At 44.9% G+C, this 21,296-nt stretch overlaps 1 protein-coding gene across 5 annotated transcripts in view; it reads right to left on the bottom strand.

Moving 5' to 3' along the window:
• GRIP1 (glutamate receptor interacting protein 1) overlaps positions 1 to 21,296 on the bottom strand; it is a 655,025-nt gene that overhangs the window by 11,180 nt on the left and 622,549 nt on the right. For 4 of the 5 annotated variants that reach the window (XM_041754748.1, XM_041754749.1, XM_041754751.1 and 1 more), the window contains 3 exons: positions 13,297 to 13,453; positions 12,380 to 12,491; positions 7,250 to 7,483 (listed from right to left, as the gene is read on the bottom strand). In XM_041754748.1, coding sequence (XP_041610682.1) covers positions 7,250 to 7,483; positions 12,380 to 12,491; positions 13,297 to 13,453 — 503 coding nt within the window. Of the gene's footprint in view, positions 1 to 7,249; positions 7,484 to 12,213; positions 12,259 to 12,379; positions 12,492 to 13,296; positions 13,454 to 21,296 lie in introns of all 5 variants that reach the window. The other variant, XM_041754753.1, reaches the window with a different exon arrangement.

Below are 21,296 nucleotides of genomic sequence, written 5' to 3'. Positions count from 1 at the left end.
CTCACCCCTTGGGCCTGTGGGAGTTCAGGGCCAGGCTCGCTGCCATTCAGGAACGATGACAAGTTACACACAACTGACCAAACCCCTGCTACACGGAGCGCTAACGGTCTCCTCGGTGTTATTTCCTCATTCCAGGTGTCGCTGAGGTCACACACTGCAAAGATTCTCAGACCAAGGAGACAGCTCTCCATCAATCTAAGGGAAAGAAAGAGACTAGCCCGGGCAAGACCATTATAGCGTAATCCTTGCTATAGCCAGACAAGTAAGATGACAGGACAGTGGTGAAGGAAGAAGTCCGCAGGCTAGTCTCCAAGGACCAGGGTGTTAGGGGAACAGAGTGACCCTCAGAAAGCTCTGGCACCTGTAAGTGTACATCCTACAGATAATACAGTATCCCACGACCTATAAATGAACATACTTGATCACAACAGAGAGACATAAACAGGAAGAGATGAATGATTCCCCGGCCAGAGCTAGACTTAAGGGAGGCTATTAACACTTCTGAAGAGGTGTGATGGGGGACTGCTGACCAAGGGACAAGATGAAGATCAAAGACCTGAGGTGACCTGAAGATCAAAGACTAAGAAGTAAGGCACATGGGAGCACTGACATGGCCTGTGGGTCATCTGAGTCTGGGGGACTGCAGCTTTGTTGGGGCATTTCTAGTGCTCAGAGCTCAGGCCCTACAAAGTGGACGGCAAGCTTGCTGGAAGGCAGAGGTACAGCTGCAAGTGAAAAGATGACCTCAAAGGCTTTGCTTTTATTTCCCTGTAAGTCATTGGGCAGCTTTAATCCTAACTTGGAAATCTTATTCTTGCATTCTTGCTTTTTTCCCCCCTCACTGACTGAGACATATAGAAAGTTTCTTCATCCCCTTTTGAACAGGCTTTGTCATCCCACTGTCATTTCCTGTAAAGAGTGAAACAAACAAAAAATTTTGACACCAGCCAATCATTTTTATAAGAATTATATCGGGGCACCTGGACGGCTCAAATGGTTAAGCCACTGACTCTTGATTTTGGCTCAGGTCATGATCGCAGCGTGCTGGGATGGAGCCCTGCAAATGGGCCCCACGCTCAGCAGGGACTCTGCTTAAGATTCTCTCCCTCTGCTCCTCCCCCTAATACATAGATAAATCTTTATTTTTTTAACTTTAATTTTTTAAAAGCTTTCATTTATTCATGAGAGACACACAGAGAGAGGCAGAGACACAGGCAGAGGGAGAAGCAGGCTCCCTACGGGGGGGCCTGATGCAGGACTCGATCCCAGGATCTGAGACAAAGACAGATGCTCAACCACTGAGCCACTCAGGGGTCCCAATAAATAAATCTTTAAAAGAAAAGAATTATATCTTTTACATTTTAAAAAGTATGTTTTAACAGAATCATAGACCAAGGAAGCTGAGGGAATGATCCATTTTGGGGACTGTCAGGGCTGAATGTCATGACTCATTTAAAAACTACAATGCAAAAAATCAATCAATCAATCAATCAATCAATCCTACAACACACCCTCCAGCCCTTATTCTGCAATCCCATGTCCCCCAACAACCTTCTGATTATCACTGGCCCGGGTTTCACAGGGAGAGGATCTGCTCGCCTAGGCTAACGGTAGCGACTAGTAACTGGACACGCATCCATTGGTCTTTGCAAACAGATGCCCATCCTGCTTGACACCCCCATCTCGAGGGCCCCAAGGCTGAGTCTGCTTTTCAGGCTGGGAGGCCGTGGAGACCGAATTTTCTGGGTTTCCAACACTGCATGGCTGAGGCGACTTCCCCAGGGGGGGTAATGCTACTTGTGAAGGCTCCCCTCCTGAGCAGGATCCTGCCCCCACCTTTGCTAAAGGACAAAAGCAAGGTTCTGAGAAGTGACATGGCTAATGCCTGTCAGACTGTGACCAAACCTTGGTGGGGCCTGATGACAAAGTCTGTGCTCTTTCTGATTTACCCCCTCACTACCGCCTCCCCCCGGCCCACCTGGAGGAAAAGGAACTGGAGCTAGCAAAGAGGGGTAGGCAAAAGCAGAAGGTGCATATATTCAGTTTGTCATTTTTAGCTTCTCGTGGCTTCCACCGTAAGACAAATCTATAGGAGCTATTTGGAGAATAGGTCGAGGCGGGCCATGGGGACTTGTTTCATCTCGAGCACTGACTCCAAATATCTGGCGAAGAAGGAGGCATGTGTCTGAATAAGATACATTTTTCCAGTTCCTATTTCCTCCTAGGGCTGAGCCTCTCTTCTTGACGCCTGACTCGGGGAGACTATTGCGGGAGAGACTGCCGTGAGGCACTGCCAGTGACACCTCTTACAAGGACAAAAGCAACTGTGTCCTCTTGGGAAAAACAAAGCTCCCCTCTCTAAACATCCAGATACATTGGAAATGGAAAGTCAACTTGGCTGGGGAAAAAGTGCTGGTAGCCAAAGCAGGTATAAGAAATCACGGGGGTCCTAGCAGACAACTCAAATGTTCCAGGGTCGTGTCATCTGCACCCCTAAATAAAAGTTGGTTGCTGAAAAAGGATTTTTTAGACCTTTCTGTATGATGGTAAACACCAATAGCTGCATACAGTTAAGGAATATAATTTTACTTAAAACCACAAATGGCAGGGCCAAGGCAAATGTCAATATGACTAGGAAAAAAAAAAGTCCGAATGTTCTGAATGTGGGGCAACTTTCTACTCTACAGGGAAAAAAAAATCTTTTTTGCTTTAAAGTATGCAAAGAAGGGAAGCTAGCCTTCATCTCAGAAATAGATTAAGTGGCCATAAAGGATATTTAAGCATCAGAAGGGAAAGTAGGGTTATCAATGAGCTGTAGCTAAGATCACAGGCTCCTTATCTGTAAAGAGAAAGAATCTGTGATAAGCTATAGTACAAACCAGAATTCATTTTAAAGATAAAACCCAGAAGCTGCAGGGCCGGAGACGCAACCTCATTTCCTTTCTTCCACTGCCAACCCAGCTCTTGCCAATGATTTTGCTGAAACAGAATCATCACCTCCATTAGCAAGACCTCAAGTAGCGATCCGCAGTCTTTAGGGTGCAAGACAATCCCCCGAAGGGGTTGCTAAAATGTAGCTTCTTGGCCTGCACCCCCAGAAAATGCTGACCAGGCCAGTCTGCGTGGGGTTTAGGAAACTGAATTTTAATAAGCGTGGAAGGGATCATCAGAGGTTTTTATGCCAAACTACTGTCTAAGGCAGGAGTCTGCGAATGTTTGGTCAACACCCATTAATACATTTTGAAATCAGCTTACTACAATGGTATTTGGAAAAAAAGGACAGAAAATAGGAAACGTTAGCATGAACGGCGCAGTCAGGTTTTGTATTCGGTCACACGAGAGTGTGGATGTTTGCATGTCCTGAGTCGCAAGGTTGTGTTTCGGATCGTCTCAATCGGAGAGGCAGTGGCCTCAGGGGACTTGAGTGTCACGTCCCTGTGACACCCCCCTGCACCGTCCCCTTACACCCTGCTAAATATCCAGCCATCTCCCCAGCTCTAACGTCCTCCTCCATCCACGCAGCCAGAAAAGGGAGTGGGCCTGCGGGTCTATGTGAGGTCCAAGTGTCATGCAGGACAGGACGACTAGCTCTGGGGGTTCAGGACTGAACGTACACAACTTGAAGGAAGGCTTGCCCAGACTCAGAAGAGCCTCAGATGCAGCAGATGACGTGAAATGAAAGAAAACCGTGTAGCCCCTGACCCGAGCTTGGGACTCTCTGCAGGTCTGAGGGAAAAGAAGGAAGGGCAAGGACGACTGGGTGGAAAGTCACTGGGCAACCAATGGAAAGAAGCTGAGACCCAAGAACCTGCAAGAACCTGGCCCACCCTGTATTCTTCACATTGGAAGGTGATGTCAGCCACCCGTCACCCGGAGATGGAGCTGTATTTGCTTGTTTTCTTGCCCCAGCAGTGAGAACGGCTACTTGCCCATTGGTTCACACCCCCTTGATCCAGCTGCTCCTGAACCCGGAATGAGTCTATGGGCGCTGGCTTGGACAGGAGCAGATCTGCGACCTGTCCTCCAGGCGACAGATCTCTCCAAGGAGCAAATGGCAATGGGAAACGACACCAAGCCTGGCGCGCCACTCACCTCCTCCGGCCTCTCTGCTCTGGTCATTGCAGCCCCTTGGGACTTCCTCCACCAGGTCCACTTGGAGGAGCCCACCAGCGGGGCACAGGGCACTGCACACCAGCCCGCATCCCACTTGTCAAGCTGTGTGTCCAGCTTGGGATTATCTCCAACTCGAACAAGGAATGTTTTTCTGATGCTCTGGCCCTTCTCCACTCCACCACCCACAACAGTGCCTTTTCCTCATTTTTACCAAAAGAAAAATTAGGCTAAAAACCACGATAGGCTAGTGGCACCCCGCTGGGAGAACAACTCAATCCCACCAACAAGTCACTGTGCTTTTTCCTCACGGTGTCAGGCAACTTCGCAGGGGTCAAGAGACGCCCACGGGCCTTGCCAGCATGACCTCGAGTCCGAGGGACTGTGTTGTTGTGCACGCCACGCATTTAACAACCAACATGTGGGTGGCCCAATAGAATACCTGAACTCGCTCTCGAAAGGAAAAGAGAGCCGGGATGTGGCCTACACCAGGCCATACACCAGGCCATACAGCACGCCCAGGATTCCGGGTTGTCAGGCTGCACACTCCCTGGCTACCTTTCCCCCTTAGCTAGATCCTTTGTGTGTGTGCCATTTGACGCCCAGCACACCACCACCTACTTTTGAGCGTTCTCGCTCATTTGGGACTGACTCAGAAGGAAAGTGAAGCTTCATGGGAGATGCCCCCATTGCCACCGCTGAGGGGAAATGCCTGGAGCGAAAGCAAAAAGCAGCATCCCGCTGATTAGGTCGAAGTGGCCCCTCCGTGTGGGGGACCCTGTGGCCCCACTGCCACACTGCCACTCATGGTGCTGGCAGGTACGGTTTGCCTCTTTAAGAAAGAAGATTTCTTTCTTTCTTTCTTTCTTTCTTTCTTTCTTTCTTTCTTTCTTTCTTTCTTTCTTTCTTTCCTTCCTTCCTTCCTTCCTTCCTTCTTTCTTTCTTTCTTTCTTTCTTTCTTTCTTTCTCTTTCTTTCTTTCTTTCTTTCTTTCTTTCTTTCTTTCTTTCTTTCTTTCTCTTTCTTTCTTTCTTTCTTTCTTTCTTTCTTTCTTTCTTTCTTTCTTTCTTTCTTTCTTTCTTTCTTTCTTTCTTTCTTTCTTTCTTTCTTCTTTTTAAACCTCAGTGATAACAACCTGCACAGCAAATTCCTCATCATTATCTTTGCTAAATGCTTATGGTGCAGCAGGGATGGGCCGACAGGCCTTTGTACCGGTGGCCTATCAATAATCTTCCTCTGAGGCAAGTGCCTCGCTCTCCAAGGAAAAATGACTCTATTTTACACCTGCTATTTCCCTATCCCGTGGATGGAGGTAATAAATATATGCTAAGAAGGGCTATTATTGTAAGGGCGAAAAATATAAAGTGTACAGAATAGGAACTCAATACATGCTGGTGTCCTTTCCCTTAGGGGCTGAAGGAGGGTGGGTTAGGAAGCGTGCTCTTCTCGGCCTGGGCAGGAGAATGTTTGAGAAGAGGGACGGCCAGTATTCTCAGACACCTGAGGGAGTCAGGTGAGGCTCACATGCTCCTGGTACAGCTGGATTGGCACGGACCCCACAGCTTCCCCTATGTAACCACCAGAGGGGACCTTACAGCCTCCTCATGGGATTTGCCAATTAGCATATTAGGGCCTTTGACAGGCAGTACCAAACAGATGCCCCAATTCAGGGAAGCTGGATGAACAAGCGGACTCCCTGCGTCCCCACCCTCCAACACCAGACACTTCTTTATTGTGATTCCTCCTAACGCACAGGCTCCGATTGCAGGCTTTGTTCACTTTGGGATGTTGGCATTCCCCAACGTGCCACCATCCCCGACATCCCTTTGCACAAGCTTCCTGCTGCACTTGGAATGCCCTCCTGTCCCCCACCTTCCTGCAGAGCCCACACCAGCTCCTAAGAAGCCTTGCCTGTCTCCTCTGTAGAGGGTGAGGGTCCACCCTCTGTCCCCCGCCCCCAGTCAGCCCTGTCCTGCCTCTCTTACTGTACCCTCCTCCCCATCTTCCCACGCTTTCCCACCCTAGCTCACCATGAGACTACGTGCCCCGTGGGGGTTCACAACACACTGGCACATGTACCACATGAGTGGGTGAGTGAGTGGTAAGAATTAACCCAGCATAGGGACACAAGGTTTAGAACTCAACCTCCCATTCTGGTCTTTCTTTGACCACATCCTTTGTCAGCTGGCAAAGCCAATAGCCGCAAAAAATTATAAAATATCTTTTATACGGGTGCTTAGGCAAACTGAAGTCTTCAGAGGAAAAAAGGGGGTGTAGGGCTTGTTTCCTCCTCTCAATCCAACATTTACTTGCTTTTCTGGGTAAGACAAATAACCAATTTCTAGCAAATAGGTCATTAACTCCAGAGAGGGTCTTGGTTCTCAAGACCAAAGATCTCAAGAAGGGTGAGATCACTACTGTTTATGCATCTTTATGTATTAACTAAAAATAAAGCATTAGTTCCATGGAAGAAAATCAGAGGCACCTCCTTATCACTGCTCTCCTTGCCCCGGGCTTCTGCAAACACTGTCACTTGCACATGCCTTGTTGAAACTCGGCCAGCAACCCCAATTCAGCTCTGTGTGCCACAGGGGACTTTCTTCCATGAAGTCAAGTGAGGCAACCATCACAGGCTGAGATGGGACACACCAGGACGTGCCCTGTCCTGACCCGAGACATCCATATCACATCTTCTGCATAACATAACCGTCTGCTAAGCCTGCCATTAAAGAGCAAGCATTCCAACATTATGCCTGAAACTCATTTTCAATGAAGCTACAATCATATGACAATCAGAAAATCTTTGTCCCACTTCCAAAGAACGACAGACCAATTCATCTAAGCTCCATGGGACGCTGGAGCCTCCAGCCTTTGTGCGAAGATTTTGGCCACAAATAGGTTTTTAGTAAATTCACTGCTCCAAAGCGAATTTCCCCCATTTTACAGGATAACATCCCAAAGGTCACAATCTGAGCACAGAGTCCCTGACGATCTGCCTTTGGCCGCTGGCTTCTGTCGCCAGCTGAGCCCGCAGGAGCGTGTCATTACCACGCCGGGCACTGCGTGTCATTACCGCAGTGCTCACGCTAAGCAGAGTGGCTACTAAGGGTGACAGAGGAAAGAGAAGAAAGCATCCTGACCTTGTGCAGCTCCACGGGAGTTGGGGACATGATCTCCTTGATTTCTTGTTTCATTTTTCTCAGGGTGACAGACTTTCTGCCCACATCTGAGGGCAGGGTGTTGCTCCGAGTCGTTTGGCTGTAATGTGGCCGCGAGCTGCTCCGTTCCTGGAAGCTGGCCTGTCGCCCCAGCTGACTGCGAGGTGTTGGGGCCTCATGATTCAAACTCATCGTGCTCCCCGACATGATTGTCGCCTGTGGCATTGACAATTTTCAGAAACAGTTAAGCCCTGGACTAAGGAAAGGGTTCGGTCGCTCAACATTAAGCACATTTTTCCTTCTGCCCAGTCAAAATACAGTCTCTTCGGGGCACAACCAAAGGCTGGAGAATGGACATACTAATTGAACTATGAAAGTCTGGGAACATGCTTCGCAAATGACATTTATAATGCACATCTCAAATCCAATTTAAGTACTTAAGCCATTGAGTTTATTTAATCAAATACCACCCCTGGCAGTTTGGAGGCAAATTGAAAAGCTATAACATTTGCTTCCTGCAAACTACATTCTAAGCATTAACTTTCCACCGAGTGGGCTCTAAAGATGGGATTCATGAAGCCACTTCAATATATCTTCCAGCAATGGACAAAGAACTTTTCACAGTGGAACCAGGCGGCCTCCCCTGGCTGCCTCTAGCCCCACCTGGAGGTAACAAGGGGCGGAAACAGGGCTATTGATGAAAGGCAATTACCCAACGCTACCTACCTACCACTGGTACACTGTCTGGCCTTCTGACCTGCCCCAGAATTCTGTAGACCAGCTAAGTCTCCACACCACTTGGCGTAGGTCACTGTTTCTTAGAAATGGCCTTCGTGGGAGATCCTCAGAAAGGCCAAGAGTAATCATTTATTGTGCTACTGGATTCAACCCTTTGCTCAAAAGCTGGGACACTTGGATTGGATTTTACCAGTGAACTGGGAAGCTTGTTCCATTTCTAAGTATGTTCATATGCAAGGGAAAGGCAAGGTTAGATCCCAAATATGACTGAATCTTAGACGTGAAACTGAAAAAGCATCTGGAACCAATGTCATGTTGAGGATGTTCATTTCTCATGGTACCATGGGAATGCTAAAATTCTGAAAACAAAACTGCAGCCAGCAACATCTTCCTCGGTAGGATGGTCGAACGTTGGTACACCAGGATTGGTGAACCCGCTTGATGTCATGGCAACAGAAAACAAACTCTACATGCTGTGTTGCTGGCCACACTGCGATCTCATGGTTCACATTCATAAGGATGCTAAAAGCAGTGGGGTGTCATTTGTTGAGTCCTTGTGTTCTCCCACTTGAGCCTCACAACAACTTAATGAAACACACACTCCTAATTTGTAGGTGCAGAAACTGAGGCACACAGAGGTTGACCTCCCCAAGGTGACACAGGTAGTACATGAGCCAAGGGCACCATCTAAAATTATTGATTAGGAGGGAACCCTGCAAAGTGACAGACTTTTCATTTGTTATCTTTCTAAGATTTTGTAATTCCAAGAGCCACCTGGTGTTCGGCTATACACACACCAGTAACAAGATCTTTGAACTGAAGCCAAGTATTGGCGCACATGTATGTGTATCTACAACTCTGTCGAAAAAGGAACAAAACCAGTTATCAATATCTTGACTAGATTCGTCAATTATTGATAATTTTGAAAAAGAAAAATTTAATTGTAGGAAAAACCTTACTGGTCACTGACCGTTAACATGTGCTAAGTACCACACATACATGTCTGTAGGTTGTCATTTAATACTTAAGATAAGTCTGTATGATAGGTATTGGAGTTATCATACATCCCCATTTCAGTCACAGAAAAGGATGCCCGGTTAGGTCGAGCAAGTTGCCCAAGAGTCTGGGATTGTAGTCCTTGCACTCTGATTCTAGAACACTTATTCTTGACTACCAGGCTGTATTGCTTCCCAGTCAAGTATTCGGTTGATTTTTTTTTTTTTTTGAACTGACTTTTTAGGAGCTTTTAAAAGAAAAAAACAAACCCTAATATTTAAACCAATGTGGATTATCCATAGTATTTTTTTTTTTTCAGTTAAATCTATTTTTAAAATCGAAAGCTTTTGACTACTAGCTCTGTCGGTGTCATGGGACATCCTTCTCTGTGTCTCCACTGTTAAGTGACAAGCACCCAGTGATTATTGTTCTTGCAGTGGTGACCATCCATCTACTGTTTTTACCTACTAAGACAAGTTATTTGCTTTGTTAATATCTATTTTTTATTTTCATTTTTCATGGGACCAGTCGGAAACACGTTGGAGATAAAATACTTAATCTCTACAACAGGGAGATAACAGATCTGCTTTGATGAGCCTTGGCCACAACAGAAATCCCAAACTGATCTAGGAAGAGTTCTGCTGGAAGCAAGGTTTCAAAGCATGGCTTGACTGCTTTGTTTATTTTTATTTATTTATTTTTTTTTTAATTTTTTTTTAAAATTTTTATTTATTTATGATAGTCACAGAGAGAGAGGGAGAGAGGCAGAGACACAGGTGGAGGGAGAAGCAGGCTCCATGCACCGGGAGCCTGATGTGGGATTCGATCCCGGGTCTCCAAGATCGCGCCCTGGGCCAAAGGCAGGCGCCAAACCACTGCGCCACCCAGGGATCCCGACTGCTTTGTTTAAAGTGAGCTTTAAACAACAGCAACAAAAAAATGGTCTTACTATGGAGGAATATGAAAATTAAAACATAATATATAAAATATAAAATAAAGCTTAAAAATAATTAAAACATAATATATAAAATATAAAATAAAGCTTAAAAATAATTATTTTGAATCATCTAAGATTTGCTTTTACTTAGAGATTCTCTATTGCCTAGTTCCATTTTGCACAATTTATAATTTATAGTTATAATCCCCTCCCCCAAATTATCAGTAAGATAACTGATATACATAAAGCTTAGAGGGATATGTGCAAGGGTTTTCTATTTGATATTTAGTTAAATGTTCTTCCTATATTAAACAAAAAAACCGCAATTAAGGCAATGTTCATTAATAAAAATGGCAAAAATAATTTCTATTGAATAATTATTAAATGCTATGGTCTGTGTGAAGTGCCATATAAGCATTAATCATTATAATCCCCTTATTTTACAGAAGAATAACTATCTGATAAGACAGATTAAGTAACTTGTCTAAAATGTTAGTGTGAATTTTTTTCTTTTGTTAAAACTATACATTTTTCAGGGCTAAAGTTGAACCTAAATAATTGCTAGCTAATGGGGAGAATGCCTAGTATAATTTTCACTTCCATTTCAATTGTAATCATTTTTTGTTTTAGCTAATCTTCTACATTTATTATAGTTACAGTATGCTATAAATTTTAATACTGGATGTAAATTTCATGTGCAAGAAACTAGCTCTAATAATATTTTTTTTTGCACCGTAACATTTACAATAAGCAATCAGAGTTCATTATACTCGTTATAATACAAGTATAAATAAAACTCTAATTTATAGATTTGCCAATCATTCTTCCTTGTTATAGGGCTTTGATCTGCTTTTGGCTTATAAGCCCAACCCATTTCTGGATTTATAATTTCAAGGGTCCTACCTGCCTGAAGCAATGTTAGAAAAGGTTTATAGGCTATTGCAACACAACATCCATGCTCATAGATGTCGTGTTCGTTAGGTAACTCACTCTCTGGGTGAAGACCCAACCTCACTGTGTTACTTTTTACATTACCCTTGTTTGACCTGCTGTAAAACAAGATATTAGAAGAACAGCTGATTCTTTGAAAGAGAAGTATCAAAATGCAAAGTGAAGAAGGCATATGAGCCAACTATGCTTTGAAAAGCAGGAGTATGTTCAAGAATTGTGAATTGAGCTCATTATCCAATTTGGGCCCCTTCTGCTGATCATTCTATACACAGGGAGTGGTAAAAGTTTAAATAAGCCAGCTGATACTTAAGCATTTTACTCTTTTTGAAAGTTGCCTAAAAAGGAACCAATTGTTAATGTCCTCATTTATTTAAGTTTTATAGTATTATCCATCTCCAGGCCCTTTAACCGTGCTCTGAAGTTTCAATTCATGCCAGGTAGTACTATGGTCTTTGTAAGTTCACACTAATATTTTCCTTTATAATTCTCTTTGCAGATTCACAGACATTAGAATCACATCAAATATCCACACATGCAATTGAGAAGCAAAATAATATAAAGATGAGTACTTGTTTTAGAATCGCAATTTCACCCACTTATGCCATTCACATTCCTTATGGTGACTTGGGGACCTCATATGACATCAAAATAAAAAAATGAGACTTTTGCCGCTTTATTTTTTTACAGCTCAGAAAATTTAAAAGAACATAAAAGGAAACAGCCCAGGACCTCCTAGACCACAGTGCGAATATCGTCAGCAAATTCATGGCTTTGATTAAAGAACTCACCAGGAGTCCAGCTATTATGTTCCATGTTGCCACAACTCCTAGAATCCACACTAAGTTAATGTGGAATCAGGATTTGCAAATGAACAGCAGAGTACTGTGTAATATTTTGGCTGCTTTTCACACAGACCGGCCCTTTTTCACCAGCTGCGTTGTTGTCTACGTTGAGGGCAACAAACCCAACCAAAATAAAATAAAATTTCCTCTTATGTTCCGCTTCACGATCAAATTAACTGCTGTACCAGGTACAAATGAAAACATGCCAAAGAAACCTTTCTAAAGCAACTAAGAGGATGAGCTGCGCCACGGCCGGGAGGCTTTAGCTCCCTCCCCGGCGACTCGGTGGCAAACAGGTACAGTCAGGGTTAGCAGGGAGCCATGGCAAAGGCCACAAGTCAGTAAGCTCGGGGTGGGGGGTGGAGATGGGGAAAGAAATACTTTCAACTGCACTGAATCAAATCAAAATTGCTGTCCAGAAGGCAAGGGGGGCAGGGAAGGCAGCTTCACAAGCAAAAAATATAAACATAAAGGGTAGCTACCAAGAGAGTCATGTTTCTCAAAGACACACGCCTGTCAGCTTTCTCCTGTGGAAAGGGGTTAAAGCTTTTAAATGAACTGATGTGATAAGTGCAAACTCAAAAGGACCAAAAAAAAAAAAAAAATGAGTGTAGAAACGATACAAGTCAGCAGCAGGGCCGAGGCTACCTCGAGTTCTCTCAGAATTCCCGACTGTCCACAGGTTTCCAAGTCCTCCAGCGCTTGGGACCAGAAGTTCTCCTCCTGTTCGGCCTCCGTACTGTCGGGAGCCCCTGTAAAACTGTTGTCCAAAAAGCACAGTCTGCGTTGAGAACTTGCCAGATGGGATCCAGAATCAATCTCTCTCTCTCTCTCTCTCTCTCTCTCTCTCTCTCTCTCTCACACACACACACACACACACACACACAATGGGACATTCTTTTTGGGGTCTGGCTTTCTTCCAACTCCAAGTGCAAGGACTTGGGCCTTCCAACTCCAAGGCCTTTCTTCCCCTCCAAGTGGGGATGCTTTTGGAAGTGCAAAGTATTTCAAAGAGTGGAGGGAAGGACCGTGGCCTTCCTGACTAGACTTGGGCATCCATGAGCCCGTGGAATGGGGCGCATCACCACGGTGCTGGGTGGGAACACCTCTCGGCTACTCCGCCTCCTGAAAGACAAGTCAGGCCTCCAAGAGAAAATGTTGTCTCCCCTATAAATACTGGTATGCGTCACGTAAGGGCTATTGGTTTTTATGAGTTTCCTTAAAATATTTTCGTTAGGGAACAAAATTGCTAAAATATATCTCAATGCAAAATGGGGGGCTCTTTGACATATCCTTTTTCTTTTTTTAAAATACAAGTTAACACAATGCAACCTTTGAAAGGAAAAGAGAAGACACCAGTCAGAGAGTGAGGACATGAAAACTCTGGTTTTCATGAGGGGAAACAGCTCTTGCCCTGCTACGGGGTGGTGCCCAGGCTCCTGCTGGGTGGCCCACATCTCTGAACCCTGCCACTGGGCCAGTGTCATGCCAGCAACTCGTGTCATGGGGAGTAGAGAGGGTCAGATCTGGGCCGATGGCCAGGCAGCAGTTGATGAAAACCTTACCCACTGACTGTGGACCGGTCCCAGTCTTCATTACTCAGCCCCACATCTGGGTAAGTCTGGCTTCGCGGCTTAGTGACCGGGGACAGGCTGCCTCTCTGCTTCGGACCCCTCCACTCATAAGTGTTGAAGTTGTAGCCTGAGGCCTGAAAGCCAGAGCCTGGAACAAAAATCAGGTGTCACCTTCTGTTTCTGAGAAGGACTGGAGAGGTCTTTTTGGTAACGTGTCTTTTCCTGTGGTTTCCATCCATTGATTCAAGGCCGCTGATGTGAACTGAACTTGGGATCAGAAAGGCTGTCAAGATAATATTCAAGTCTTATATTCAAAACACAGTCACTCAAGACATGTCAACTGATGCCAACGACAGTCCGGAGGTAAGACCTTTAGACCTAAGCAGGAGAGCCCACTGTCTCGGACCTGTTTTTATTAGGGCCCTTGCCCTGCTCTCTCTGGGCAAGGAATCTGCTGGACCAGGGGGAGGTGCCCACAAGACCTGTATCCAACCCTTGATGTGATAAATGCAAACTCTCTCGAACTAGAGCAAGTTCTGGAAAGTCAGAAGCCTGAGCTTCCTGCCCAGATACCTGTGTCCACCTACAGGATGCATGAGGGCTTCTTACCCCAGTCTCTCCCTTTGAGAATGGAATTTGCCACCAGATGTAGGTTCCAGGCCCAAGGAGTGGCTAAGGGGCTGCTGGCTGCAGGGGTGTGGATAGAGCTTGGTTCTGCAAGATTGGGATGCGCCCGAGGATGACTTACTCCACGGAGAAATGACAGTGTCAGCAAGAGGAGGGGTGGGATAGGAAGGGCGACAGCAATAACAACAGGGATCACACAGTGGGTACTTATGCACCTGGAACTTCATTAAGTGCTTTATTTGCGTCACCTTATTTATTCCTCCTAACTGTCTTCAAAGGTAGGTACTATTATTATTTGCATTTTACATATGAGCATGTAAAGGCTTAGCACAGCGGTTCGAAGATGTAGGGGTGTCTGCAAACGCTCCCGGGGGTCATCACCTTAGGAGAATCAGTTCTTAAGACTCTCATGTTCCTTAAGCACATCTCCCCAAAATCAACCCCACCATAAAGAACCAGGGGTCTGAGACCTGTTGCTTCTCCCTTCCCACCCCTTCGGCTGGCTTCCTGTCACTTTGCAAACGAAAGACACATTTCTTATCCACCTCAAACCTTCTGAAGGAGCTTGGCCCTGGGATGCAAAACCCTCCAGTCATCAAATCAAGGGGTAACTTGGAAAGCTTTGCTCCTGTGAGCAGGTCTCTCGGGAGCAGTGCCTGATTTCAAGCAGGCACAGACTCTTGGCAAGGCTTTCTCCCTCCGTCATCCACCTGCTTCTCTGCATCCTGGACGCAGACTTCAAAACCGCAGTCGGTGGGCACATCGTTAGGTGTATCTGATTTGCAAAATGAAGACCGACGTCCTCTCCCGCAGGACAGGACGGCAAGTCTGATTAGCTTGATAGGCGAGGCAGTGAGGAATGGCTTTGGGCAACTGGGGTATACAATGGACATTTTTCACAAACTTGAGCAAAATCCGTGGTTCCAGATTTTGACAAAAATATACTTAAGGCATATTAATGACAAACTGGAAATTATAGTCTTTGCAAGTGTTTAAATTTGGAGAGAGAAAAGTGAGATGACAACTTTAAATGTGTGAATGGGGTATGTGGTCTTTCAAAATTCTTTTGGGAGATTTAAAGAGGAGAGCGGGGGCTTGTGCCGTAACCACGATACATGGCTCCATCCACTATTTCAGGTTGTGACCCACTACGTGGAGTGCGTGCGTGTATGTTATCAGGTTGCACGATGTGTTTAAAAACCACTTAGACAAAAACAAAAAAAAACCCCACAAACAACCCCAAATGGTTAATACAGCAAACAGGTCTCGGCCCCCATTTTCCCATACAACGAAATGACTGGATCACATAAGATGACCGTCACTCACTCACTTTCCTTCCCCTCGTTAGAACCTACAACACCATCCTTACTAACAGAGCGCAGAGGGAGCAGGATGCCTACAGGATAATGCTCCGATCAAAAAGACCTGATCTCTTAAAAAAAAAAAAAAAAGACCTGATCTCAAGAATGCAGGGGAATACCTACGGCTGCAAGAACCTTCTATGAACCTTCTGTTTTAGGATTCCGAGCATTAGGAGTGCTTGGCGCAGAGAAAATATTTACAGTTTGATATCTCATTTTCTTCCCGGGTAACTACAGAAGTATGGCTAGCCATTTGGGAAGAAATTTTGTGTGATCAATGTGTTGTTTTCTGTCAAAAGTGTTGAATTAAAGAAACGCACGGGTCTCTTCTTGAACGGGAGTAACCGCACATCACTGCATTTCTCCTGACTCCCTCCGACGGGCTATACATTTTCTCCTTCCCAACCGGAGGAACCGACCCCCACCCCAACCTAAGTGAAGTCTCACTTTCTGTGATACAAGCAGAGTTAGGGGAAGCCTGCACCTGCCTTGCCATAACTAGCTTTCACCTTCCAAAGAGCCAATGCTAAATGGTGGTGTCCTCCACTCGGTATTTTTTTCTGATAACCCATTTGATCGGTCACTTCCCTGGGGAAATTCCAACATGTTTTAAACTGGACAGCTGGACTTTTGATTTATTTTCCAACTGTTGTTCATGAGCAGTTCTTGGTGATTGGGCAAGTGTGTAAGGATGGCCTTGAGCAGATGGGCAGCACTGTTGCTTACCAGGGAAATGCCCCTCTCGAAGAGCAGGTCTGTCTACACCAGTGGGCCGTGCGTTAATAAGCAGTATCTGATTATTGCATTACAACAAAGCAGGACCTGAGGACGGGGTACAATTCAAATCCCCTTGGGTTAGATCTAGACTCAAACGGCCTCGGTCTGGACGAGGCTGTGAGGGCAAAGGGAGTGAGTAAGAGGCGTCAGGCCAAATCCCAGCTTTGCAACGTCCTTGCCCCGCAGCCTTGGCTGACTCATCTCAGTGTTAAGACAGGGACAATGATCCACATGTGCCTCGCCAGGGTGACAGGAGGATTGACAATAACATACACAAACTCTCACCATAATGAAGTTTTGATAAATACAGATGCCCATGACTTTTATTATGTGCTAAGCCATTCGACTTCTTAAGATCTCAGTTTCCTGATTATAAACCTGGGAGGGCCGCGAAGGAGGAAAACCTCAGCCCTACTGATCTGGTGAACCTTCCAGCACTTAAGTGTCAGGTACCCCATGAGGAGCTGAAATGCAAAGATAACAGCTTCCTGTCTTCCAAAACCGCACAGTTTGGTATTCGTCTGGAACAGAGGGGAGGAGAAGCAGGCAGAGAAGGTGACAGTTGTAATTGCCTCCGAGAACATTTAGTCTGAACACTCAGATATAGAAGAACGAGACGTGCGTGGGGGTGGGAACGCGGCCAGGAGGGGTGGCCAAGATTCGGGGGTGAGTTGGTAGTTCCTTGTAGAAGTGGTGGGTGAGACGGTGGAGCCGAGCAGGAGAGGCTGGTAAATGTGCAGTCACGGTGAGCCCTGTTTTCCATGTGCCATCAACGGGTTTCTGCTTCGTTCTCAAGATAGGAGCAGGATTCCAGAAATATTCTGGTCCCTCCTACCATCTGGGCTTCTGCCTCCCTGTAGGAAGAGCAATGATTTACCTAACTGTCGAGTCCTGGGAGACAGCAGGGGAATGTCAAGACCCGCAGTCTCTTCTTGGCTCTCTCCGGACTCATTCTTTCCCTCTGCCCAGGCGCTGTAAGGCAGGCACAGCTGCGGCCCACTGCCCCAGATGGGGGGCAGCAATGCCAAGACTGTGCAGTGAGCCGACTGGGGCAGACTGCAAGCTGCCCATCGAAACATCCATTCTTCTCTTTATCCTTTCACCAGAAGACCAGGTTTGGGGGTGGGCATATTAGGGCTCAGAATAAGACTGTACTTCCTAGCCTCCCTTGATATTAAATGCTAACTATGTAAAAAGGTCTGGCCAGTGACATGTCACTGGAACTTCTGGAAAGGCTCTTTCCAACACTCTTTCCTGGTGCCCGGAATGTAGATGAAAGAGCTGGAGCCCTGGTATCCATCCTGGATCATGTGGTAAGCCCAAAGATGGAAGCCAACTGTGAAGCATAATAAAGAAGAAATATTTAAGAGCATGGGTCCTTGATGACACTATAGTTCTGTGCCAGCTCCGAAATGCCTACCTTTTTAATGATTTAAGTCTCTGTGATACTAGGGTATTCAGTTCTATTCAGCTAAATCGAATCCAACTGACATGCTGAGTTGCACTTAGCTTTGCAGATCTGACTTCTCCCTCATTTAAGTCACAACATCGAGGCTTGGGTTAGGAGTAGGGAAAAAAAATCTTGATTCTGGCTGCCATGTCCCACTTGACTTTTCTAGAAAAACAAAACAAAACAAAACCCTCCTGTCCAAAAAACAAAAGTAGTTGATATTTTAATCCATAGCTCAACTCCATTTCTACTCCTCCACTGATTAAGAATGGATAAAGGAGGGACTGATGAACATACCAAAATACCTATAGCTGTACAGTAGCAAAGAGCAAAGCTTGCTTGGGCGAATAGTGAGAAATTCAGGATGTATAGAGTAAAAGGTACTGTAAGGAACTGTCGGGAGATGAGACTGATAAAGCAGTTGGGAACGAGATTACAAAGAACTCTGGTTTAAACTCAGCACCTCAGGTGCAATCCTAAAACAACAGAGAACCATCAAGAGGGTTTTTTGTTTGTTGGTTTTTAAGGGAGTGGCGAGATTAGATTTATTTATTTATTTTTTTAAAGATCATTGATGGTAATATACTCAAAATAAGGAGATGGTGAGGAAGTAAATATTTCAGGCCTGATGAAGGTTTTATAACAGACGTGTGGTGTCTAAATGTGGTCTCTCTCCCGATCAGGTGGGAGAGCCCCCAAATGTGGGTTGACGACTGGGTGGAAGCCGGTGGCATGGACAGTGGAAGGATTCACCCAAGGCAGAACAAAGGAGATTGAAGTTGACTGAATAAACTCCAAGGGAGCTGCTGGTAGGACCTGGAGGCAGAGGCTGTCTGCCAGGAGCCAGTGGGTAGGGGCTGTATTTCAAGGGGAAGGTGAGGAGGTATGAGAACATAAGGAATCTTCCTTTTTCTGGTAACTGTGCCTGGTTGTAAGTAGCCCATTGGTCAGTTAGGGCTTCTGGATGTCTGAGGAGGGTCTCCTGATGGGCCTGTCTGTATCCAGCCAGGGGGGCCCTGCAGCCCTCTCTGCAATCCATCACTCAAGCCTGGGTGCCTAAAAGCGGCCTCTATAACAGGCAGTGGCAGTGAAGGGATAGCAGGAGAGATGCGAAGCTGGAGGGGGAAGATGCTGGGTCCTGATGACACTGTGGGGCCAACTGCCTCATCTGGCTCTTTACTGCAGTGGGAGAAAAATAACTAGCGTGTTTAAACACCATCATTTGTATTTTCTTTCATATGTAAGTGAACTCCTAACTGATGTAGGAGGAGGATGACTGCATAATTTAAAATAGGGAATGTCTGACGGAAATTAAGTGAAGACAAGCTGCTTGCCACAGTTGAGACATTAACAGCACTGAGGAATATCCCTTTACACAGGGAGTCAAACTTAAAAGCCATGGGAGGAATGGCATCAGGGAGGCAGCCCACGTGTAAGAAAAATCAACTGCCAGAAATAGAAATAGACTTTGTTTTTACTAAGTGATGGTGTGGGCACAAAGAATTGAAATGCAGGGATGATACTGGAAACTAGATTTTAAACTCAAAATTGACAAAAGAAACACACTGATAGATATAATAAAAAAATGTATTTTCTAAGTAATTATTCTCTTTTATTTAGAATTGGAAACCCTTCTTTCTTTTTTTTTCCTCCCTCCTTCCCTCCTTTCACATCTAGGTTTCAATATCTGGTCTTATCTTTTGTATCATAATGTGAGGTGTGTTATAGACTAAATTGTATCTGCTCTTACATTCCTATGTTGATGCCCTGGCCATCAATGTGACTGTATTTATAGATAGAGCCTTTAAGGAGGAAATTAGGGTTAAATGAAGTCGTAAGGTGGGGTTTAATCTGATTGGTGTCCTTACAAGAAGAGAAAATTTGGACACACACACACACACACACACACACACACACAGGAGATACCCAGGATGGACACACACAGAAGAAAGGCCATGTGAGGACACAGGGAGAAGGCAATCATTTGCAAACCAAGGAAAGAGACCTTAGGAGAAACCACACCTTATACCCTGATCTTGGATTCCTGGCCTTCGGAGCAGTAGAAAATGAATTTCTATTGTTCAGGCCACCCAATCTGTGGCATTTTGTTATAGCAGCTGAAGCAAACTGATACAAGGTATAAAATTCAGTCTAGATTCCTTTCACTGAGAGTAATGTTTGGTTTTGTTCATTAGCCTTGTGGAAAATAGTTCTTCACAAATGTTGTCACGTCTACTAGTGTATGAAATCTTGTTATAATGATTTCTATTTCGAGGGTAACCATACTTCAGATACTTGTAAAATTCTGATAATCCAACATTGTATTATTTGGTTTTTAGTACCACAATATTGTGCAGATTAATATCTTACATTTGTAGTTCTTTATTCACACTCAGTATTAATTTTTAAAACAAACTAAACAATGTTGTTTCATATTCATAAAATTTGAAATCATAGAGTGGTTTTGGAATTCAGACTCAACTCTACAATTTGGGGGCTGTAGCTCCTGTCATTACTTTTGGAAGGCAATTTTAGTGTAGGAAAGGGAGCCAGATAACTCCCTGCCAAATTTGTTTCCTAAAAATCTAGCTTTGTTAAGAATGGGAAAATCAAATCATACATTTGTGTAACTATTTGTAATTGTTCTAGCCAAGAAATACTCAAAGTGTTTAGACGAGGATGTGGCTTAAAATGGCAGAGCAAAATAGTTCTCTCCCTGTCCTAGAAATCACCTCAAAACAAAAAGGGATGACAAATAACATAAACTTCATCTTCAGTGAAACTAGAATCTCAAACCATAAGTGTGTGTGTGTGTGTGTGTATTTGGTAATTTTACATACAAATTCCATAAGACAAACAGGGTGGGAGGCGGTGATAAGAAGCCAAGAGGAGACACCTATGGCCAGTGATTTCAGAGAGGGCCCAGTCTTCCAAAGTAGGGGCCGTGGCATAAAGCAAAACAACAATGCTTTGTTTGGAACACTAGAATGGATTGCACAGGCTGGTGGCAGGAAGTTCCCCCAAACCAGTGCACCAGGGTAAAGCCAGGGAGGTGGGCTGAAAGATGACACTTACAGATGATATCACCAAGCAATGTCTCAGTGAGGCAGGCCAGCAGAGAGGAACTCTGTATTGTTGGTGGCCCATGGTAGCCAATCTCTATGGGCTTGAGGAAGAATGTACTCATTATAAGTTACTGTGAACTTGGGGCAAGGGGTGGGTAATTTTTGCTAGTCTGGAGCACAACCTGGGCTCTGCTATCTCAGACCCTCTTTCAAACTTCCAATTTAGGAAGAAGTCATCCCATTCAAAGAGCAATAATTAAAAGGAACTGGTATGAGATGTATACCAAGTTAATATTTAAAAAAAAAAAAAAAGAACAGAAGGAACAGAAAAACAAAGCAATAGCAGATGAAGGATACTGATGAGTAAAAGATTGCTATGGAGCAAGTGATAAATATGACCAAACAGATCATCACAAATTTTTAAAAATACACACTGAAACCATCATCTCTATAAAGCAAGAGATCAAAGTAGAGATATAGGAACTCACAGAAAACTGGGCAAGGTAACATGATAGAAGGAGACGAAACATGAGCTTGTAGAGATCAGAAGAGATATTAAAGAGAAAATTAAAAGCCCCCCCCCCCCCCCCGCCAACCACCAATGGGGAGAATACTGCTCAGTGTCCTGCTCTGTGCTACTCTCTTTATGGACTACGTTGTGTTCCCTGATTATATTAAAGGGAAATTGTGCTCTTTGACTGTACATGTTGG

The sequence above is a fragment of the Vulpes lagopus genome, chromosome 5, assembly GCF_018345385.1.
Source record: "Vulpes lagopus strain Blue_001 chromosome 5, ASM1834538v1, whole genome shotgun sequence".
In the NCBI taxonomy this organism is placed as follows: domain Eukaryota; kingdom Metazoa; phylum Chordata; class Mammalia; order Carnivora; family Canidae; genus Vulpes; species Vulpes lagopus.
Note: the sequence above shows the minus strand (reverse complement) of the source record. Positions and strands in the feature narration are given on the sequence as shown.